The sequence below is a fragment of the Sapajus apella genome, unplaced genomic scaffold (genome assembly GCF_009761245.1).
Source record: "Sapajus apella isolate SASKATOON/1434 unplaced genomic scaffold, GSC_monkey_1.0 scaffold37, whole genome shotgun sequence".
Taxonomy (NCBI): domain Eukaryota; kingdom Metazoa; phylum Chordata; class Mammalia; order Primates; family Cebidae; genus Sapajus; species Sapajus apella.
In genome coordinates this window covers 21505694-21529614 of record NW_022436977.1, presented here as the reverse complement: position 1 = coordinate 21529614, position 23921 = coordinate 21505694, and the positions used below count along the sequence as shown (strand labels likewise).

Genomic DNA, 23921 nt, shown 5'->3' with positions numbered 1-23921 from the left:
ATTGAAGACTTTGAAATCCAGGTTAAAGAGGTCTTGTGGAGTTTTGAGGGCCATCTTAAGCCTTTTTAAGTTTGTGCCCGATATTGGGGGCAGACTGGGAGATAAAATGGGTATTAAGAACAATAGTTCCTTCTTGGAAGGCAGGTCAATGCGAGTATATTTTTTGGAGAGCCTTTATAAGGCGGTAAAGGAATTAGGGAGGATTTTCATCTGCTTTTTGGGAAATTTCTTTGAGTTTTTAAAAATTCACTGCCTTATGGGCAGATTTGTTAAGGCCTACAATAAGGCAAGTAATTATGTGGTTATGTGACACCCGGCCGGGGTCCGTGGGTTGGCACTCCCAGGAAGGCTCTTCCTGGGGGACAACAGCGTCTCCTACAGGCTTAGTAGGATCTTGCTGATGAAGATGGTCGGTATGTGCCTGGGCTGTGAGCCACACTCTTTCCCTCTCTTCTAGAAGGAGGGTAGAAGAGAGGATAATATAGAGATCATGCCAAGTGAGTTCATAAGACTCTGTTAGCTATTTAAATTTTTTGATATAGGTATTGGGATTGGAGGAGAAGGACCCGAGATGTTTTTCAATTTTGGAGAGATTGGACAGGGAGAAGGGGATGTGGACACAGACAATCCCTTCAGCCCTTGATACCTCCCAGAGGGGAAGCAAGGGAGCTGGTTGATGGGCATGTTGGGCTCAAGAGCGGGTAAGGGGTGGGGACAGGGAGGACTCAGAGTCAGAAGCGGGGTGGTTGGAGAGAGAAGGAGAGAGGGGTAGGGCCATAGCGGGAGCATACGGTGGAGGATCGTGATGCTTTGTTGGGGGATTATGATGCAATCTAGGAGGAGGAAAATCAGCAGACCCAAGGAAGAGGAGTCATCAGCTGGGGCTGTGGGGAGAGTGGCAGGAGATGAGTTGTTGGCCACGGCTGTGGGGAGGGTGACAGGGGCAAGTTGGGTTTGGAACATGTGAGGATTTGGAAAGTAGTACAGGACTGGCAGAGGGAAGGACTGCTACAGAGAGTGAAGAAAGCCTGAACATAAGGAATCTCAGACTATTTCCCATTGCCATGGCAAAAGTTGTCTAGGTCTGTAAGTATATTGAAATTAAAAGTGCCATATTCGGGCCATTGGGAGCCATTGTCTAATCTGTATTGAGGCCAAGTGATATTGCAGTAAAAGATAAGCCTTTTAGGATGGACCTCTGAACAGAGGCTGAGAGCATTGAGATTATGCAGCAGACACCCAAGGCGGGTAGTTTTGGGAGGGGTGGACTGAGAGGCTTCCATAGGAAATGGGGGAGGGAGATAGAGGAAGAAGAGACTACTGATGACAAAGACAGCGGGAGAGGGTTTCCTCTAACCTTGAGGCCTTGTGTGGAATAGAAGAGGTAGCTGCCAAGTCAGGAATCCCTGAAACAGAGGAACCAGAGGCCTGGAGGCCAGAGGAAGCCCTTGACCCCAGCACTGCATTTGGGGAAGGCAGAGACGGTCAAGGGTTCTGGGTTATCTGCAGGAGTCTCTCTTACTTACCTCAGTGGAGGCTCTGATGGCAGATGGGGTTGCCAGCAATGGGAGAGTCTGGGAGATCCTCCGGGTCTCCTGCAGGTTCCGGAAGGGGAGGGTAGCCAGGAGTGGGGTGATAGGAGAGGGAGGAAGGGAGGGATAGAAGCAGAGGGAGACAAGAGAGCGAGCCAGCACGAGTGCGAGAGTGCGCCAAAGCCTACCCCTTCCCAGATTTTGGCACCAAAAATGTAGAATTCGGAACCCAAATGTAAGGTTAGTCACGAGAAAGGAGAGTAGACCCAATGTCAAGCAAGCAAGTTTTATTAATCTGCTGGGCTGCTCCATGACAATTAGAGGAGGCAGCCCTAAGCCTACAAAACAAGGCTTTTTTGGGGTTCATATGGGGTGAGAGGGGCATAAGGGAGTTTCAGGATTGAGATAATCTATCAGCTTGTAACAAGCACAAAGATAGTTTGTCAGCTTGTGACAGACTTACAATACATCATCCTGTGACTTGTGGCAGTTTTAAAGAAACAGGATTTTACTGGTATGCATAAATTAGAATTTAAAGAAAGATTTGTTTTCTGTGACCTCCCCTGTGCTGCCCAGATGGCTATAATCAGGCTTTGCTCAATTGTAGTGTGTCTGGTGGCCTTGCTGTGGTGCCTAGATAGGAATGCAGCTGCAGAGCAATCAGAGTGGGGCGTCAGCTGCCCCTAACAAAAATCAGGGGCAGTAATGTGGTGTTTGGCAGGAGCTGGATACGAAGTTTCAGTTGGGGCAAACAAGAAAGTTCTGGAGATGGATGGTGGTGATGGTTGCACAATAGTGTGGATGTATTTTACACCACTGAACTATATACTTAAAATAGTTAAAATTATAGATTTTTTTACATATGTTTTATCACTTTTTAAAAGTTGGTTGAATGAATATATTTTCCCAATACTTTTTTCTACCTAAACTGCTGTGAAACCTTTATATATGGCATATTTGGCTTTCATTTAAATTAAAAATACAAATGCAAATATACACTCTAAATTTATATGGCCAGTTATAAGGTGTAAGGCTGGTTGCCTCGCAGGGAGGTTGGACACACCCACCTCTGCACCCAGCACCAGGCTCTGCACCCGGCACCTAGCTCTGCCGCATGGCTCCCCTGGAAGGCTCCAGCCGATGCAAGGCTCCTGGCTGGCTCTCCCACCGGAAAACCCGCCCAACAACCTGCCAACCAATAGCGGCCCGCCCCGTCTCAATCCCGCTCCCCTGGAGTCAATCAGAGCACCCAGCTGTTGCTCATTCCTCCTAGCCATAAAAGCCCCACGCCCCAGGAAGTTGGCGCGGCTTCCCTGGCCCCTTTCCCCGGGACCATGGAAACTCGCCCGGGAGCTGAATAAATTGGATTTTCGTTTTCTTATACTGGCCTTAGTTTCCTCAGTTTAAACTCGGCAATAAACCTTACATAAGGTACTTTTACAGATAATAATATGCTTAATTTTAGACTTTTAATGGAATGAAAACAATTAAAACTTTTATAGAGAATTTGTAAATCCTAAGAATATGTCAGATAAACCCATGGAACCTGCAGACCCATTTAAGCAATATTGCTGAAGAGACTTTGTTGCAACCAGGTTAAAACCGCCATAGCCTTATAGACCATCACTGGAAGATTGCATAAGAAGCAGGTAACAGTGGCTGGTTCTGGGAGGTTGACTTATTTTTAATGTACACCTTTTTTTTTTTTTTTTCTTTTTCTTTTTTTTGAGACGGAGTTTCACTCATGTTACCCAGGCTGGAGTGCAATGGCGTGATCTCGGCTCACCGCAACCTCCGCCTCCTGGGTTCAGGCAATTCTCCTGCCTCAGCCTCCTGAGTAGCTGGGATTACAGGCACGTGCCACCATGCCCAGCTAATTTTTTGTATTTTTAGTAGAGACGGGGTTTCACCATGTTGACCAGGTTGGTCTCGATCTCTTGACCTCGTGATCCACCCGCCCCGGCCTCCCAAAGTGCTGGGATTACAGGCTTGAGCCACCACGCCCGGCCAACCATTTTGTATTGTTTAAATTATTTAGCATGTGTTACCTATTTTAAGAAGCAAATAATTGGGTCAGGGATAGGGAACCCTGTTGAAGTGGTTTGGAAATACATTGTTATCCAGAACTTAACATCTTTAAGTGGACATCTTGAGAAAGAAAAAGATAAATGCATAGTATCAAGCATTTGAAGCACCTGGAAGTTGGAGCAGTGACTGGCAGGCATCAGTGTTTTCGGCAGCGTTCCTCTTTCTGCAGGTTTCACAAGACTTCCCTTTCCTTCACCCAAGTGAGACCAGTGTCCTGAATCGACTTTGCCGGCTCGGCACAGACTATATTCGCTTCACTGAGTTCATTGAACAGTACACCGGCCATGTGCAACAACAGGTGGGTCCTGTTCTTAGAGAGTGTACACTTATAGAGGGCAGGAGCTATATCAAGCTTTCCGTCAATTTATCAGTAATTCGTGTGAAATAAGTTATGGATTTCTCATTACTGGAAATTTTCAAGTGAAGGCAAGATCTGTAGTTGGTTTGTTTGTATAACTCTTAAAAGAAACAAGCCTCATAATGTCTTTCTCAGGTTTCATGGCTTGAGCTGACAAGTTGGCTTCTGTTTGTTTGATTTCAGGATCACCATCCATCTCAGCAGGGCCAAGGTGGGTTACATGGAATCTACCTGAGGGCCTTCTGCACGGGACTGGATTCTGTTTTGCAGCCTTACCGCCAAGCACTACTTGATTTGGAACAAGAGGTAAGAAGGAGGAGATACAGGAAACACTTTTGGGACAATAGAGCGAGCATGTTCTTGAATCTGAAATGCCCTTTGGTAAGGTCAGATAGTTAAGAGTAAACATTTTCTTGCATGGCTGGAGGCTACAGTGATCTTTCTCTGATTGCCCAACCTGTGATCGGAGTGGCTCACAGATCATGACAGACTCTTTAGTGAGTTTATAAGAGCCCTGGCTTGGTTTCTTTATGGCCTGAAAATCAGGATTAATAACATGATTAAATTATCAATTCTTGATAGCCTAAAACTAACACTTAGCCCATTATCAGATTCTCTTCTCATTTTCGTAGATCAAATAGATTTGAAATACTTTGTGTGGAGCCCTAATCACAGCGTTTTTTTATTGCAGTTCCTGGGTGATCCCCATCTCTCCATATCACATGTCAACTACTCCCTAGACCAGGTATGCTGCCCAAATAACCAAATGCCTTGGAATCTGTTGATAGTGTCAGAATAATCTAATTTATGACACTGTTTTTGAGAACTTCTTTTCTTTTGGATTCAGAGCCCAACATTTTATATTTTGTGCGTTTTATGTGCTTTACTAGATCAAAACTGTTTCCAAATGTAGTTAAAACTTAATGTCTGATATTATATGCTAATGTTAATATTATATGCTAATGTTAATCCTCTATGTTGACATCAGTATTAACAAGCATCCCAGCCTCAGAAATAGAAACTGCTACCCGGCTGGGCATGGCAATGCCCACCTGTAATCCCAGCACTTTGGGAAGCTGAGGCAGTTGGATCACTTGAGGTCAGGAGTTTGAGACCAGTCTGGCCAACATGGCGAAACCCCATCTCTACTAAACATAGCTGGGTGTGGTGGCATGTGCCTGTAATCTCAGCTACTCAGGAGGCTGAGGCATGAGAATCGCCTGAACCTGGGGGTGGAGGTTGCAGTGAGCTGGGATCCCACCACTATACTCCAGTCTGGGTGACAGTGAGACTGTGTCTCAAAACAAAAACAAAAAAAAAGAAAAGAAACTGCTTTTCTCTCCCATCCTCTTCCTATCTGCAGCGAACTTCGACATCAAATTGCCATAGGATACTGGATCTTGACTGTTGTGTGGTATTGCCATTTTCTCTTAAGTTCAACTATTTAGAAACAAAAGTATTTCCCGAGTTGATGTTTTCCCTCTTACATTTGATTACATCCCCTTTCTCTACTTTGCAGTTCCAGCTTCTTTTTCCCTCTGTGATGGTTGTAGTAGAACAAATTAAAAGTCAAAAGGTGAGAACTTTCCTTATTCCTTTTGCTCTGCTAAGCACTGAGGGAATATTACTAATTAATTTTGCCTTACATTCTTTTTCGAAGACCCTAGTTTTTAGTAGTTTTTATTCATGTACTCGTTTAACAATAACTGCTTGTGTATCATGGTAAGTGTCAGGAATGCAAAAATATGACACTGACCTTAAACACCTCCTGGTCCAGAAGGTAGAGGAAATAGTTGTACCCAAGAATGTTGTTGGGGTAAGAAAAAAAGTGCTGTGGATGTTTGCAGGTGAGAGGAACCTGCAGTAAGGGTTTGGAACTGTTGGGTGTGGATCTTGATGAGAGGCAGCAAGGTAATTCTTAGTAAGAAGGTAATATGGTTGGTGTGCTGGCAGTTTTCTGAGAATTATGAAATCAGTGAGTGAAAGCCAGATGTTTATTAAATATGTCTATTCTTATCACAAGGTTTTATCTGGTGTATTGAGAAGTTAGGGCCTCCAATGTCAGGAGAATGTCTTTCTGGGCAGAGTTAATTCTGAGGAATAATTGCTTTGAGATTTCATATTAGAAGACGAATCAGCTGTCCTAGTGAATTGGTCCACAGTTGGACCCAAGTGGACAAATGGATTAAACATCTTTAGCTCAAGTCTTCATTTTTTAAGCTCCTTATTTGTGCCTAGCTTATTAGGGGTGTTCATTTTGATTAACTGGTTTACTAGTTATATTAATCTGCCATATTTCTGTATCATTTTTTACTGTTTAAGTGTAGAAACAAGTGCTCTGCTACATTTATGCTGTGCCAGTAAGGCCAGTAGTGGGTGCTCATTGGCCCTTCAAAGCTGATTGCCCTGATCAAATAACAACATTCGGCTTTTACTATGTACTTACTGTGTACTAGACACTGTGCTTCAAATACATTATCACACGCAATCCTCTAAAGGGCTAAGTAGGTTAAGGGGTGTGCTCAGAGTCAAACAGATAGTAGTAAATGGGTTTATATCCCAGCTCTATCTGGCTCCAAAGAGTGTGCTGTTAACCATGTTAACCACTAGATTAAACTATCTCCCAAAATAAAAGAGGATCTTCTAGGCAAGTAGAGTTAGCAAGGACAGCATAAGGGAGCCAGGCCTAGCCGCATGTCTCAGTTGGCCTTCAGCTTCCACTGGCTACAGGAAGGAGAGTGGAAAATAGGGGGATTGCAGATGGATGAATCTTCCTGCCAGGATGGTGGTAGAGAAACTAGTATACCAAGGCTCTACAGAGTTTTTAAAAATTGAGCGGTCAAGAGTCTAGGCTGAGGGTAAGAATGGAGATTGATTGCAAACAGGTACAAAGGGGCATTGTGGAGTAATGGGAATGTTATAAAACTGGGTTGTGGTAATGGTTGCACAGTGTTTGAAATTTACAAAAAATTATTGATTAGTATGCTTAAAACAGGTGAATTTTGTGGTAAATTATACCTCAAAGTGGTAAAAATAAAAGCCTGAAGAACATAGAGGCAGAAGATTTTTGAAAAAGTATATACCTTAGTAGTAGCTGCATTGGGCCTTACCTTGAATTAAAGAGCTTTCCTTGGCTTTGGTGTTACAACTCTTAAATGATTCTGGCTTCTTTAAGAGTGCTGGTTCTCACACTTTACTGTGCATTACAATCACCTGGAGGGCTTGTGGAAACACTTGAGTGCTGGGCTCTAACCAAGAGTTTGCATAGCTAATAAGTCCCCAGGTGATACTGCTACTGATGGGAGAGGTCCCTCTTTGAGAACCACTATGTGTAAATCTTAGGAGAAAGTTTATCCCCAATCTCTTCTAGATTGGGCCCTCTTGGTTGAATATGGAATATGGATTTGTCTTGCATGGACTATTAGAAAGGAATCCAGTCTGACAAGGCTGTATATTCCACAGATTCATGGTTGTCAAATCCTGGAAACAGTCTACAAACACAGCTGTGGGGGGTTGCCTCCTGTTCGAAGTGCTCTGGAAAAGTAAGTCATGGCTTAACTGGGAATTGGTGGTGGAGGTGGGTGGTCAAATTATTTGACTTCTCACTTGTTTTATTTTCAGGTCATTTTAGGTTTCCCTCTTGGGAAGGTTATGACCAGGAAAGAAAAAGCCCCATGAGCAGAGGAGCCTATGTAACTCTTATGATGGCTCAGGCATTGCAATAAGGGCTGTAGAGTGTTGAGTGTGAAAGCCAGGATTTAGCTGCCTGGATGACCTTGAGGCAATCTTTTTAAATGTTTAGACTCTGTTATCCTTGCAGAAATTCCATTACATGTGCCAGATGTTGCTTGCTATGTCTAAACGTGTATTTGAGTAGCTGGTATTTTCGAATCTAAGGTCCTTAAAAATGTTCATGCTTTACAGTCCCATGATGCCACTTGTAGAAATTTTATCCTAACAAAATTATTTAATAGAAGAAAATAACTATATGCGCAAACATGTTGATTGCACTGTTGTCTACTAATCAGAAAATTATAAAATAACCAACACTATAAGAAAATTTAAATGAAGATATATTCACTTGCTAGACTATAAAGCCATTAAAAGTGTAGGTACTATAACATGTAAAATATTTTATATAAATATGTACTGACAATTGATACAAAACTGTATTTGTCTTGTGATTAAACTGTATAAAAATATATGTAGACTATGATCAAAGACTGCATGTTTGATCTTTCCATTTCTCCATTTTCCTTATTTTAAAAAAGTGACATTCATTGAAAAATTTATAATAGATAGTCCATGAGGCCACTCACAACTCTTTTTGTTTCTTTCTTTTCTTTAATTTTAATTTTTTGTAGAGATGAGGTCTGGCTATGTTGCCCAGGCTGGTCTTGAACTTCTGGGTTCAAGCAATCCTCCCACCTTGGCCTCCCAATGTGTTAGGATTGCAGGTGTGAGCCACTGCACCTGGCCAGGCCACTTAATCTCCACTCTTACCACTGCATGAATGAAGTCTCATTAAAGTGGGAAACTTTTCAGAACATGCCTTAGGGACTTAATTCTCTATTATACTTTTAGGTATATAATATCAAATCTTATGTAGATGATGTTATATATACATATTTGTTCTGTGTTTGCAGGGATCAGACTTTACAGACCACATACTCAGAAATGCATAAACGTAAATGGCTTCACATTTGATCTTTTTAAAGAGAGATTGGCATACTACAAATAACAAGCTCTAGCTCTTGTAATTTCTTTTTCTCCCCAACTTTTTATTTTGAAAAATTTTAAACCTACAAAAAAGTTGAAAGAATTGTGTGATAAAACACTTGTAGTCCGGGCTTGGTGGCTCACACTTATAATCCCAGCACTTTGGGAGGCAGAGGCAGGGGGATCACTTGAGCCCAGGAGTTCAAGTCCAGCCTGGGCAACACAGCAAGATTCTGTCTATACTAAAAATAAATTAGCCAGGTGTGGTGCCTGCCTGTAGTCCCAGCTATGGGAAGCTGAGGTAGAAGGATTGCTTTAGGCCAGGAGGTTGATGCTGCAGTGAGCTGAGATCTTGCCACTGTACTCCAGCCTGGATGACAGAACGAGACCCTGTCTCAAAAAAAAAAAAAAAAAAAAAAAAAAAAACAAAAAAAAAACAACCAAACACTAGTATATCCTTTAGTTTCACCATTTGTTAACATTTGCCACATTTGATTTCTTTTTTCTTTCTCCTTCTATACGTATATGTGAAATACACAAACCACAATTTTTTTTTGCCACATCATTTGAAACTAGTCACAGATATTCTAACACTTAACCCCTAAATACTTCAACTTGTATGACTTTAGAAAAAAGGCATTCTTGGCTGGGCATGGTGGCACACATCTGTATTCCTAGTGCTTTGAGAAGTCAAGGTGGGTGGGTAGCTTCAGCCTAGGAGACAAGCCAAAGCAACATAGTGAGACCCCATCTCTACAAATACCAAAAAATTAGGCATGGTACATGTACCTGTGGTCCCAGCTACTTAGGAGGCTGAGATGGATGGATAGTGTGAGTCCAGGGGATTGAAACTGGAGTGAGCCATGATTGTAGTACTGCACTGTAGCCTGGGTGACAGAGTAAGACCTTGTCTCAAAAAAAAAAAGGAAGAAAAAAGAAAAAGGGATTCTCTTATGTAATGTCAATTCCATATCACATTCGAGAAAGTTAACATTAATTCAATAATACTGTATCTAAATTTTTCTATTTGTCCCCCAAAATTTTTTGGTAGCTGTTCTTTTTTTGCAATCCAGGATCCAATCAGTGTTCACATACTGCATTGGTTCTCATGTCTTTTTAGTTTTCTTTAATTTAGAGCCATCCCCCTTGCCTTTTGTTGTTCTTGCTGTTTTTGATGAGGCTGACATTTTAAGAGTTCTGTCCTGTATAATGTTTCACAATCTTTATTTATTTCCATATGATTAGATTCAGATTAAACATTTTTGGAAAGAATACTACATAGGTGACATTATTTCCCATTGCATCATATTAGAAGACACAGAAAGTAAGTTTATCCCATTACTGATGTTGTGAAGATGGATCACTTGGCTTAGGTGTTTTCATCACGTGCTGCTCCATTGTGGAGGTCCATTTTCCCCTTTTTAATTAATATGCTATCTAGTAGGTGATCCTTTGAGACCATCTGAATATCCTATTCCCCAACAAACATTCTGCATTTTGTTTTAGTTTCTGGATTTTGCTAGATAATAGTTTTTCAAGTATACCTGGCACTCACATATTGAACCTTCTCTCCCTATGTGATTCCAACAAAAATAAAACAAATTTAATACTGTTAGCTAAAAAGAGACTCCATTAAGTCCCTTTTTAAATTTTTTTATTTTTATTTTTTATTGCCGTGAAACAGTTGTACATATTTAGGGCTCATTAGTTTTGAAAATTACATAAAAGAAGGAAAAAAAAAGTCTTCCCTAAAGTAATATCAGCACGTGTACTGAACATTTTATATTTCATTATGTAGGCTGCAAACATGGAAATTCAGTGAGTTAGTTCACCCACATTTAAATTAAAATAGCACAATTATTTTTAACTTAACTGGTTATTTCCCTTATGACTCATCAAACTCCCAGGCCTCTGTTTATCCTCTGACAATTTAAAGCATGACTTCTGTGACATTTGTGGGGTTTAGTATTCTTTAAGTAGATTTCTAAGCCTTTTACTTTCCACTCTGCTCAGAATCCTGGCCGTTTGCCATGGGGTCATGTATAAACAGCTCTCAGCCTGGATGCTCCATGGACTCCTCTTGGACCAGCATGAAGAATTCTTTATCAAACAGGGTCCATCTTCTGGTAATGTCAGTGCCCAGCCAGAAGAGGACGAGGAGGATCTGGGCATTGGGGGACTGACAGGAAAACAACTGAGAGAACTCCAGGACTTGGTGAGAGCCCAGAAAGCAGCCTAGCACCCTCCTGCCAGGAGTCAGAAAAGCGTGCAGCCATAATGATCTTCTGGTGATTCCCTTCTCAGCTCATAGCTGAGCACCTTCCATCAGTTCTTTGGATGTAAACTTTTGACTTTATCTTAACTGGTGTGAGACTATAAAATAGAAAATATGTTTCTGAGGTTTATTTTTGTTTCCCCCTTTTCCAATATGTGCATTTAAGAGATTATAAGTCTTAGGCCGGGCGCGGTGGCTCAAGCCTGTAATCCCAGCACTTTGGGAGGCCAAGGCGGGTGGATCACAAGGTCAAGAGATTGAGACCATCCTGGTCAACATGGTGAAACCCCGTCTCTACTAAAAATACAAAAAATTAGCTGGGCATGGTGGCACGGACCTGTAATCCCAGCTACTCAGGAGGCTGAGGCAAGAGAACTCCTGTTACCCGGGCTGGAGTGCAATGGCACGATCTCGGCTCACCGCAATCTCCACCTCCTGGGTTCAGGCAATTCTCCTGCCTCAGACAACTAATTAGCTGGGCATGGTGGCGCGTGCCTGTAATCCCAGCTACTCAGGAGGCTGAGGCAGGAGAATTGCCTGAACCCAGGAGGTGGAGATTGCGGTGAGCCGAGATCGTGCCATTGCACTCCAGCCCGGGTAACATGAGTGAAACTCCGTCTCAAAAAAAAAAAAAAAAAAAGATTATAAGTCTTACCTCTAAAGGAGTAGCTATCTATATTTTAGATTTTAAATACAGTTTGGAGTTTTGTTGTTTTATTTGTTTGTTTGCATTTGAGAAGGAGTATTGCTCTGTTGCCCAGGCTGGAGTGCAATGGTACAATCTTGGCTCGCTGCAACCGCTACCTCCCAGGTTCAAGCAGTTCTCCTGCCTCAGCCTCTCGAGTACCTGGGGCTACAGGCACACGCCACCACACCCAGCTACTTTTCATATTTTTAGTAGAGACAGGGTTTTGTCATGTTGGCCAGGCTGGTCTCAAACTCCTGACCCCAGATGATCCACCCACCTCGCCCTCCCAAAGTGCAGGGATTACAGGTGTGAGCTACCACACCCAGCCTGTTTGCTGTTTTGATTAGACTCCTCAAAGTCCTACATGGTCCATATTCATCCATCTATCCATCCATTCATTTATTCTGTGGCAATATTTCATTGAATGCCTGTTATGCCAGACATTGTTCTAGGTGCTACAACTGTGTAGACAAATAAAAAGTAGTAGTCTCTGTCTCTAAGGAGCTTAGTTTAGGGAAAGAGATACAGAAAAGTAAACAGTTACATTATAGTATTCTAAGTGCTCTGAAAAGACTAAATATGGGCATTCCTGGAACATGGTCATGGGCTACGGTCTTGGAGTAACTAGAGAAGGCTTTTCAGTGGAAGTTATGTCTAAATTACAAAGAGTTTGGGAGGAGAGGTCAAGAAATACCCAGGCAGAAGGAATAATGTGTGTAAAGTGCAGGGACCATTAAGGACATGGTTCATTTGGGGAAACTAGTAATTCAATTGAAATGGTCAAAGGCTGAGGTAAAATGTTACAAGGGATGGTATGAGGGAGAGGTGGTCTTTAAAACTGTTAATTGGTACTTGATGAAACTTGAGTTAAGCAGAGGCAAGATCACAAAGGTGCATGTAAACAGTGGAAATGAATTTGTACTTGAACCTGAAAAGAGTTGGGGGCTATTGAATTTTAACCAAGTGGGTACCACAGCCACACTTCATGATAAATCACTCTGGATGCTGTATGGGGAATCATTTTTTAAAAATCAAGATTAGAGGTAGGTCGACCAGTTAAGAGAATGCTAGGGAGATATACGTGAAAATAATAGTGCCCTAAACCAAAGATGGTAACAATAAATTAAGAATAGAGAGGTGTGAGAGGTGCTTAGATTGTGGAATCAATGGCCTAGTAAGTGTTTGGAAATCAGTCAAGGGGGAAGAATCATTGATTATACCCAGGTTTCTGCCTTCAGCAGCAGGCAAGTAATGATGATAAGGGTGGATACTCCTGGTATGCGGGGAAGCAGATGGGTCTAATTTGGGGGCATGTTGAGTTTGAGGAACTTATGGGAAATGTTCAGTGGGCTGAGCCTGAGGCTCATGAGAGCACTCCAGCTTGCTCTAAATCTATACATGGAGTCATCAGCATGGAGCTAGGAGGTTTTTAATATGGGGCCCTTGGGTGGCTTCAGGAGGTTCATGAAATGTTACATGTCTGTACATTTGTCTGGAAGGTTCATAGTTTTTATGATTGGAGAGAGATCTGTGACCCAAACTTTAAAACTCTGTTATACTGATCATTCACAGAACATGATGTGATTGTATAAGAAGTGTAGGATGAGAGGAAAAGACAGTCTGGGACAGTGCCCTGAGGCATACCAGCAGAGCATAGAGGCAAGACCTGGAAAACAAAGAAGACCACCTCTTTCATTGTATAAGTAAGGAAAGTGATCGAATGTGCAAGTTTTTTTTTTTTTTTTTTTTATTGCATTTTAGGTTTTGGGGTACTTGTGAAGAACATGCAAGATTGTTGCATAGGTACACACGTGGCAGTGTGATTTGCTGCCTTCTCCCCTTCACCTATATCTGGCATTTCTCCCCATGCTATCTCTCCCCCCAACTCCCCACCCCCCCACTGTCCCTCCCCTATTTCCCCTCAACAGACCCCAGTGTGTAGTGGTCCCCTCCCTGTGTCCATGTGTTCTCATTGTTCAACACTTGCCTATCAGTGAGAACATGCGGTATTTGATTTTCTGCTCTTGTGTCAGTTTGCCGAGAATGATGGTTTCCAGGTTCATCCATGTTCCTGGATGAGGACACAAACTCATCATTTCTGATGGCTGCATAATATTCCATGGTGTATATGTGCCACATTTTCCCTGTCCGGTCTATCGTCAATGGGCATTTGGGTTGGTTCCAGGTCTTTGCTATTGTAAACAGTGCTGCAGTGAACATTCATGTGCATTTGTCCTTATAGTAGAACGATTTATACTCCTTTGGATATATACCCACTAATGGGATTGCTGGGTCAAATGGAATTTCTATTTCTAGGTCCTTAAGGAATTGCCACACTGTCTTCCACAATGGTTGAACTAATTTACACTCCCACCAACAGTGTAAAAGTGTTCCTATTTCTCCATATCCTCTCCAGCATCTCCAGATTTTTTAATGATCACCATTTGAACTGGCATGAGATGGTATCTCAATGTAGTTTTGATTTGCATTTCTCTGATGACCAGTGATGATGAGCATTTTTTCATATGTTTGTTGGCCTCATGTATGTCTTCTTTTGTAAAGTGTCTGTTCATATCCTTTGCCCACTTTTGAATGGGCTTCTTTGTTTTTTTCTTGTAAATCTGTTTTAGTTCTTTGTAAATTCTGGATATCAGCCCTTTGTCAGATGGGTAGACTGCAAAAATTTTTTCCCATTCTGTTGGTTGCCGATTCACTCTAATGACTGTTTCTTTTGCTTTGCAGAAACTGTGGGGTTTGATTAGGTCCCCTATGTCTATTTGGGCTTTTGTTGCCAATGCTTTTGGTGTTTTGGTCATGAAGTCCTTGCCTACACCTGTGTCCTGAATGGTTTTGCCTAGATTTCCATCTAGGGTTTTGATGGTGTTAGGTCTTTAAGTCTTTAATCCATCTGGAGTTAATTTTAGTGTAAGGTGTCAGGAAGGAATCCAGTTTCTGCTTTCTACACATGGCTAGCCAGTTTTCCCAACACTATTTATTAAACAGGGCATCCTTTCCCCATTGCTTGTTTTTGTCAGTTTTGTTAAAGATCGGATGGTTGTAGATATGTTGTGTTGCCTCCGAGACCTCTGTTCTGTTCCATTGGTCTATATCTCTGTTTTGGTACCAGTACCATGCTGTTTTGATTACTGTAGCCTTGTAGTATAGTTTGAAGTCTGGTAGTGTGATGACTCTCGCTTTGTTCTTTTTACTTAGAATTGACTTGGCTCTGCAGGCTCTCTTTTGGTTCCATATGAAGTTTAAGGTGTTTTTTTCCAGTTCTGTGAAGAAGGTCATTAGTAGCTTGATGGGGATAGCGTTCAATCTGTAAATTACTTTGGGCGGTATGGCCATTTTCACGATATTGATTCTTCCTAACCATGAACATGGAATGTTTCTCCATCTGTTTGTGTCCTCTCTTATTTCATTGAGCAGTGGCTTGTAGTTCTCCTTGAAGAGGTCCTTTACATTCCTTGTTAGTTGTATTCCTAGGTATTTTATTCTCTTTGTAGCAGTTGTGAATGGCAGTTCATTCTTGATTTGGCTCTCTTTAAGTCTGTTATTGGTGTATAGGAATGCTTATGATATTTGCACATTGATTTTGTATCCTGAGACTTTGCTGAAGTTGCTTATCAGTTTCAGGAGATTTTGGGCTGAGACAGTGGAGTCTTCTAGATATACAATCATGTCGTTTGCAAATAGAGACAATTTGACTTCCTCCTTTCCTATTTGAATACTCTTTATTTCTCTTTCTTGCCTGATTGCTCTGGCTAGAACTTCCAGTACTATATTGAATAGGAGTGGTGAGAGAGGGCATCCTTGTCTAGTGCCAGATTTCAAAGGGAATGCTTCCAGTTTTTGCCCATTCAGTATGATATTGGCTATTGGTTTGTCATAAATAGCTTTTATTATTTTGAGAAATGTTCCGTCAATACCTAGTTTATTGAGGGTTTTTAGCATAAAGGGCTGTTGAATTTTGTCAAAGGCCTTCTCTGCATCAATTGAGATAATCGTGGTTTTTGTCTTTGGTTCTGTTTATGTGGTGAATTACGTTTATAGACTTGCATATGTTGAACCAGCCTTGATCATGGTGGATAAGCTTTTTGATGTGCTGTTGCACTTGGCTTGCCAGCATTTTATTGAAGATTTTTGCATCTGTGTTTATCATGGATATTGGCCTGAAGTTTTCTTTTCTTGTGGGGTCTCTGCTGGGTTTTGGTGTCAGGATGATGTTGGTCTCATAAAATGATTTGGGAAGGATTCCCTCTTTTTGAATTATTTGGAATAGTTTCAGAAGGAATGGTACCAGCTCCTCTTTGTATGTCTGGTAGAATTCAGCTGTGAACCCATCTGGACCTGGGCTTTTTTTGGGTGGTAGGCTCTTAATTGCTGCCTCAACTTCAGCCCTTGTTATTGGTCTATTCAGGGTTTCGACTTCTTCCTGGTTTAGGCTTGGGAGGATGCAACTGTCCAGGAACGTATCAATTTCTTCCTGGTTTACTAGTTTATGTGCATAGAGTTGTTTGTAATAATCTCTGATGATGGTTTGAATTTCTGTGGAATCTGTGGTGATATCCCCTTTATCGTTTTTTATTGCATCTATTTGGTTATTCTCTTTTTTCTTTTTTATTAGGCTGGCTAGTGGTCTATTTTGTTCTTTTCAAAAAGCCACCTCCTGGATTTATTGATTTTTTTTTTTTTTTTGAAGAGTTTTTTGTGTCTATCTCCTTCAGTTCTGCTCTGATCTTAGTTATTTCTTGTCTTCTGCTAGGTTTTGAGTTTTTTTTATCTTGCTCCTCTAGCTCTTTCAATTTTGGTGATAGGGTGTCAATATTTGATCTCTACTTGCTTCTCATGTGGGCACTTATTGCTATATATTTTCCTCTAGAGACTGCTTTAAATGTGTCCCAGAGATTCTGGTATGTTGTGTCTTCATTCTCGTTGGTTTCGAAGAACATCTTTATTTCTGCCTTCATTTCATTGTTTATCCAGTCAACATTCAAGAGCTAGTTGTTCAGTTTCCATGAAGCTGTGCGGTTCTGAGTTAGTTTCTGCATTCTGAGTTCTAACTCGATTGCACTGTGGTCTGAGAGACTGTTATGATTTCCGTTCTTTTGCATTTGCTGAGAAGTGATTTACTTCCAATTATGTGGTCAATTTTAGAGTAGGTGTGATGTGCTTAGAAGAATGTATATTCTGTGGATTTGGGGTGGAGAGTTCTGTAAATGTCTATTAGGTTTGCTTGTTCCAGGTCTGAGTTCAAGTCCTGGATATCCTTGTTAATTTTCTGTCTGGTTGATCTAATATTGACAATGGGGTGTTAAAGTCTCCCACTATTATTGTGTGGGAGTCTGAGTCTCTTTGTAAGTCATTAAGAACTTACCTTATATATCTGGTTGCTCCAGTATTGGGTGTGTATATATTTAGGATCTAACGTTAGCTCTTCTTGTTGCATTGATCCTTTTACCATTATGTGATGTCCTTCTTTGCCTCTTTTGATCTTTGTTGCTTTAAAGTCTATTTTATCAGAGATGAGAATTGCAACTTTTGCTTTTTTTTTTGGCTCTCCATTTGCTTGGTAAATCTTCCTCCATCCCTTTATTTTGAGCCTTTGTGTATCCTTGCATGTGAGACGGGTTTCCTGGATACAGCACACCGATGGGTTTTGGCTTTTTATGCAATTTGCCAGTCTGTGTCTTTTGATTGGGGCATTTAGTCCATTTACATTTAGGCTTAATATTGTTATGTGTGAATTTGATACTGCCATTTTGGTGCTAGCTGGCTGTTTTGCCCATTAGTTGATGCAGATTCTTCATTGTGCTGATGCTCTTTATCATTTGGTATGTTTTTGGAGTGGCTGGTTGTTCCTTTCTATGTGTAGAGCCTCTTTCAGGAGCTCTTGTAAAGCAGGCCTGGTCGTGATGTAATCTCTGAGTACTTGCTTGTTTGCAAAGGATTTTATTTTTCCTTCACTTATAAAGCTTAGTTTGGCTGGATATGAAATTCTGGGTTGAAAGTTCTTTTCTTTAAGGATGTTAAATATTGGCCCCCACTGTCTTCTGGCTTGTAGGGTTTCTGCTGAGAGATCTGCTGTGAGTCTGATGGGCTTCCCTTTGTGGGTAACCCGGCCTTTCTCTCTGGCTGCCCTTAGCATTTTCTCCTTCATTTCAACCCTGGTGAATCTGACAATTATGTGCCTTGGGGTTGTTCTTCTTGAGGAATATCTTTGTGGTGTTCTCTGTATTTCCTGGACTTGAATATTGGCCTGCCTTGCTAGGTTGGGGAAGTTTTCCTGGTTAATATCCTGAACAGTATTTTCCAGCTTGGATTCATTCTCTTTTTCACTTTCAGTTACACCTATCAAATGTAGATTAGGTCTTTTCACATAGTCCCATATTTCTTGGAGAGTTTGTTCATTCCTTTTTACACTTTTTTCTCTAATCTTGCCGCCTTGTTTTATTTCATTGAGTTGATGTTCGTCCTCTGATATCCTTTCTTCTGCTTGGTCAATTCGGCTGTTGAAACTTGTGAATGCTTCGCGAAGTTCTCGTGTTGTGTTTTTCAGCTGCATCAATTCACTTATATTCCTCTCTAAGTTGTCCATTCTCGTTATCATTTCGTCAAATCTTTTCTCACTGTTCTTAGTTTCTTTGCATTGGGTTAGAACATGTTCTTTTAGCTCACAGAAGTTTGTTATTACCCACTTTCTGAAGTCTGATTCTGTCATTTCATCACACTCATTCTCCATCCAGCCTTGTTCCCTTGCTGCTGAGGAGTTGTGATCCCTTTTAGGAGGAGAGGTGTTCTGGTTTCGGGTGTTTTCATCCTTTTTGCGCTGGTTTCTTCCCATCTTTGTGGATTTATCCACGTGTTGTCCTTGTAGTTGGTGACTTTCAGATTGGGTCTCTGAGTGAACTTCCAGTTTGTGGATGATGAAGTTATTTCTGTTTCTTAGTTTTCCTTCTAACAGTCTGGCCCTTCTGTTGTAGGACTGCTGAGGTCCACTCCAGGCCCTTCTTGCCTGGGGATCACCTGCAGCAGCTGCAGAACAGTAAGGGTTGCTACCAGTTTCTTCTGCTATCTTTGTCCCAGAAGGATACCTGCCAAATGTCAGTCTGTTCTCTGCTTTATGAGGTGACTCTTTGGCTATTCGGGGGTCAGGGAGCTGCTTGAGGAGACAGGCTGTCCTTTATAGGAACTCAAGTGCTGAGCTGTGAGCGCCGTTGTTCATTCAGAGTTGCTGGGCAGGTACGTTTTAGGTCTACTGCAGCAGAACTCATAAACTCCTTTCTTTTTCCCCGAGGTGCTCTGTCCCAGGGAGTTAGGGCTTTATGAGTTTCCGTTGTGTTGCTGCCTTTTTTTTTTTTTTTCAGGGCTGCCCTGCCCAGCAAGGAGGCAGCCTAGTCACTGTCTGCCTGCAGAGGCTTTGCTAAGCTGCTGTGGGCTCTGCCCAGCTGCCATGTTATCTTCCCTGCAGTCCTGTTTACATGGGTGTAGTTAGAACTGCCTCAGCAATGGTGGCCCACCTCTGTAATGGCGGACTGTCTCTGTAATGGCAGGTTGCCTCGGCAACCGCAGACTACCTCCGTAGTGGTCGAGTGTCTCGGTAATAGCGGACGCCCCTCCCTCACAGAGCTGGACCGTCCCGGGTTCAGCTGTGCTTGCTGTGAAACTCTCAACCCAGAGCCTTTTCGATTGCATTTTTTTTTTTTTTTTTTTTGGCGGGGGCGGTGCGGGGTGAGTGGGACCAGCCAAGCGTGATCGCCTGGCTCCCTGACTCAGTCTTTTTTTTTTTAGTTGAACAGTTGACTCTCTCCCAGGTGTTCCAGTCGCCTGTTGAAAAGGTGCCAGGATCTGTGTGATTTCCCGTGAGGCAACTCACTGTGCCAGCTGAAAGAGCGGCGCTGAGATTCATGGAGGTTTTTTTTGCCCGGGAATCTCCTGGCCTGGCTCCCTGTTTCAGTCCCCTTTTAAATCAGATGAATGGGTGATCTGCCTTCCCGGGGCCTCAATCGCCAGCTAAAAGGGCACCTGGACCAGTGTATTTTGTATGGAGAACCGCCGTGCCAGGGCGCTGGCAAAGCAGCCGCGCTGGCAACCCATGGGGCTCCTCTGCCCGGGAATCTCCTGGTCTGTGGGCAATAAAAATCCGTCTGGAAATGTGGCATCCACTCACCCTGTCTACTTTCACTGGGAGCTGCAATCCTGAGCTGTTCCTGGTCAGCCATCTTGGATCCTCGACTGTGCAAGTTTTTATGCAATAGTAAAGGTAGAGTGAGGGCCCAAATCCCAGTATTTAAAAAGCCACTCTTATTTCCACTATGCCACTCTGCTGCCTGAAGAGGAAATATATCTCTCCAAAACTGGTCATTTGAGAACTATGGAACACCAGATTTTAAGTCCCTGCATCTTTACTTTAAATGATGGGTTGGGAGAGTTCCTAGATATTTTCTTTTTTTTTTTTTTTTTTCTCTTTCTCATACTGCATCTCAGTGTGCACTCTTTCCTTGACTAGCGCCTCATAGAGGAAGAGAACATGCTGGCACCATCTCTGAAGCAGTTTTCCCTGCGAGTGGAGATTTTACCATCCTACATTCCAGTGAGGGTTGCCGAAAAAATCCTGTTTGTTGGAGAATCTGTCCAGATGTTTGAGAATCAAAATGTGAACTTGACTAGAAAAGGTAAAAAGCTCCTTGTCCAATGTACCCCATCCTCAAACGTTCTTCTGCCTTAATACTATGTGGCCCCACAGTATGCCTGGTCATAGAAAGTGGCTGGTAATATTCCTGTCCTGAGATTGTAGCAGAATCATGTTTGTCTAAGAAGCAGGTGAAGTTGCTGCCCCACCAAGATTAGCCCTCTCCAGGAAACCCTGTCTGTCCTGGGTGCTCTCTGTCTTCTTTTGACGGTGCCTTCCTATTTTGCAGGATCCATTTTGAAAAACCAGGAGGACACTTTTGCTGCAGAGCTGCACCGTCTCAAGCAGCAGCCACTCTTCAGCTTGGTGGACTTTGAACAGGTGGTGGATCGCATTCGCAGCACTGTGGCTGAGGTTTGCATTTCCTCTTTTTTTTTTTTAAGGAGGAAAATGGACTAGCTCCCTAGAAATTGAGTTATTTGGCGGGGTGCAGCGGCTCACTTCTGTAATCCCAACACTTTGGGAGGCCAAGGCAGGTGAATCACCTGAGGTTAGGAGTTTGAGATCAGCCTGGCCAACATGGTGAAAGCCCATCTCTACTAAAAACACAAAATTAGTCAGATACGGTGGCGTGCATCTATAGTCACAGCTACCGAGTAGGCTGAGGCAGGAGAATCGCCTGAATCTGGGAGGTGGAGGTTGCAGTGAGTTGAGATCACAGCATTGCCCTCCTGCCTGGGCAACATAGCCAAACTCTGTCTCAAAAAAAAAGAAAGAAAAGAAATTGAGTTACTTGACTTTTGTTTTTTTCTTGCTGTGGTAAGAGCTGAGCTTGGAAAGAGCTGTTGGAGAGAGTTGAAGGCAGAAAATAGAAAAGAAAAGCCTCTGTTTTTAGTAACACAGGCAGAACTGCCCTCCTCTTTTCTCATCTAACCAAAAGACAGGTGGTTTTTAGTTAGTTGGGTAGTTGAATACAGGAGAGGTCTTGGTTTTGATTCTGAAAATCAGCATTTGGATCTGTCTCTATCATTTGCAGTAATTCCAAGGAATGAACTAATTCTGACGAACTGTAGTGTCTCTCCTGTAGTTTAATATGGCTTTATAACTTTCATTTATATAGATAATAATCTTAAGAGGAAAGCAGAACAAATATTATTTTCTCATTCTTATAAATGAAACAAATATTCAGCAAGCTGACTTGTCTGGTGTGGCACAGTAAGTAGCCGTAGTGAGGTCAGTGCCAGGCCTCTGACTCCTGGAGCACAGTGTTCTTCATTTTGAATTGTGCTGGTGCCACCAACTTCAATTGTGACCAGTAATTTTCAAACGAGGATATATGTTCTGTGGCTTATATTAACAGTTGTCTCATGGATATGTGATAACCTGAAACAAGACATTTAGTCAGCTGTGTTGTTAACTATATTCATGGCTTTCAGTGTTGGCTAAGCATAGAATTGCATGAGAAAATTTTATTATTTATTTATTTTCTTTTATTTACGGTATTTTCTTTCTGTTACCCAGGTTGGAGTGTAATGGCGCAATTTCTGCACACTACAACCTCTGCCTCCCAGGAAGGAAAGGGAAGGGGAAAGAAGGGGAGAGGGGGGTGGGATTCATAAGATGATTATGTGCACAAATAAAAGTACAAGTTATAAAGCCATACTAAACTGCCTAAGAACCTACCCTCTCCTGACCTACGAATCAGAGGCACTGGAACTAAGAACTTGGTGCAAGTGCACGTTTTAAAATTTCCTCATAAGGGCCAGGTGTGGTGGTTGACACCTGTAATCCCAGCATTTTGGGGGCTGAGGCAGGCAGATCGCTTTCCTTTCGTCTCAGTCTCTGCTGCCGCCACCACCTCCCCTGGTCTCCTCCCCACTCCTCCAGTTGCCCCCCTCCCTCCGTCTTGGTCTCCCCGTCCTTCTTGGTCTCGGTCTTCTCCTCGTCTAGGTCTCGGTCTCGGTCTCCCCCTCCGTCTCGGTCTCGCTCTCGGTCTCCCCCTCCGTCTCGGTCTCGGTCTCGGTCTCCCCCTCTGTCTCGGTCTGGGTCTCGGCCTCGGTCTCCCCCTCCGTCTTGGCCTCGGTCTCGGTCTCCGCCTCCGTCTCGGTCTCGGTCTCCCCCTCCGTCTCGGTCTCGGTCTTCCCCTCCGTCTAGGTCTCGGTCTTCCCCTCCGTCTAGGTCTCGGTCTCAGTATCCCCCTCTGTCTTGGTCTTGGTCTCAGTCTCCCCCTCCGTCTCGGTCTCGGTCTCCCCCTCCGTCTCGCTCGGTCTCAGTCTCGGTCTCCCCCTCCGTCTAGGTCTCGGTCTCGGTCTCCCCTTCCGTCTCGGTCTCCGCCTCTGACTCCGTCTCCATCTCCGTCTCGGTCTCCGCCTCTGACTCCGTCTCCATCTCCGTCTCGGTCTCCCCCTCCTTCTCGGTCTCGTTCTACGTCTCGGTCTCCCCCTCCGTCTTGGTCTCGGTCTCCCCCTCCGTCTCGGTCTCCCCCTCCGTCTCGGTCTCCCCCTCCATCTCGGTCTCCCCCTCCGTCTCGGTCTCCCCCTCCGTCTCGGTCTCCCCCTCCGTCTCGGTCTCCCCCTCCGTCTCGGTCTCCCCCTCCGATTCGGTCTCCCCCTCCGTCTCGGTCTCCCCCTCCGTCTCGGTCTCCCCCTCCGTCTCGGTCTCCCCCTCAGTCTTGGTCTCTGCCTCTGACTCAATCTCCGTCTCTGTCTTGGTCTCCCTCTCCATCTCAGTCTTGGTCTCGGTCTCCCCCTCGGTCTCGCTCGGTCTCGGTCTCCCCCTCCGTCTCGGTCTCGGTCTCCCCTCCGTCTCGGCCTTGGTCTCGGTTTCGGTCTTGGTCTCCCCCTCCGTCTCTGCCTCGGTCTCGGTCTCGGTCTCGGTCTCCCCTCCGTCTTGGCCTTGGTCTCAGTCTCCCCTCCATCTCGGCCTTGGTCTCGGTTTCGGTCTTGGTCTCCCCCTCCGTCTCTGCCTCGGTCTCGGTCTCGGTCTCCCCTCCGTCTCGGCCTCGGTCTCGGTCTCCCCTTCCATCTCAGTCTCAGTCTCCCCCTCTGTCTCGGTCTCGGTCTCCCCCTCCGTCTCGGCCTCGGTCTCGGTCTCCCCCTCCGTCTCGGCCTCGGTCTCGGTCTCCCCCTCCGTCTCGGCCTCGGTCTCGTTCTCCCCCTCCGTCTCGGCCTCGGTCTCGGTCTCCCCCTCCGTCTCGGCCTCGGTCTCGATCTCCCCCTCCATCTTGGCCTCGGTCTCGGTCTCCCCCTCGTTCTTGGTGTCGGTGTCAGTGTCGGTCTCCGTCCCCATCTCCGTCTCTCACCAAGTCTCCGTCTCCCCTCCATCTCTGTCTTTCCCCCCATCTCTGTCTCCCCTCCCCCTCCGTCTCCATCCCCCTCCCTGTCCCTCTCCCCTCTCCCCCTCGCTTTCCTCTTTCCCTCCCCTTCCCTTCTACTTCCCTTTCCTTCCCCTGCTCCTTCCCTTTCCCCTCCTCCTTCCTCTCCTCTTCCCCCCTTTCCCTTTCCCCTCCCCTTTCCATTCTTCTTCCCTTCCCCTGTTCCTTCCCCTTTCCTTCACCTCCCCTTTCCTTTCCCCTTCCCTTCTCCCCTTCTCTCCTTCTCCTCCCCTCCCCTTTCCACTTACCCCTT

At 43.9% G+C, this 23921-nt stretch overlaps 1 protein-coding gene across 5 annotated transcripts in view; it reads left to right on the top strand.

Moving 5' to 3' along the window:
• Nucleotides 1–23921, top strand: part of TUBGCP4 (tubulin gamma complex associated protein 4) — a 54163-nt gene that overhangs the window by 8816 nt on the left and 21426 nt on the right. For 3 of the 5 annotated variants that reach the window (XM_032297701.1, XM_032297704.1, XM_032297700.1), the window contains exons 2-10: nt 3790–3918; nt 4162–4284; nt 4670–4723; nt 5342–5392; nt 5498–5554; nt 7441–7520; nt 10711–10912; nt 20173–20338; nt 20585–20709. In XM_032297701.1, coding sequence (XP_032153592.1) covers nt 3790–3918; nt 4162–4284; nt 4670–4723; nt 5342–5392; nt 5498–5554; nt 7441–7520; nt 10711–10912; nt 20173–20338; nt 20585–20709 — 987 coding nt within the window. The remainder of the gene's footprint in view (nt 1–3789; nt 3919–4161; nt 4285–4669; nt 4724–5341; nt 5393–5497; nt 5555–7440; nt 7521–10710; nt 10913–20172; nt 20339–20584; nt 20710–23921) is intronic. The other 2 variants (XM_032297702.1, XM_032297703.1) reach the window with 1 other exon arrangement.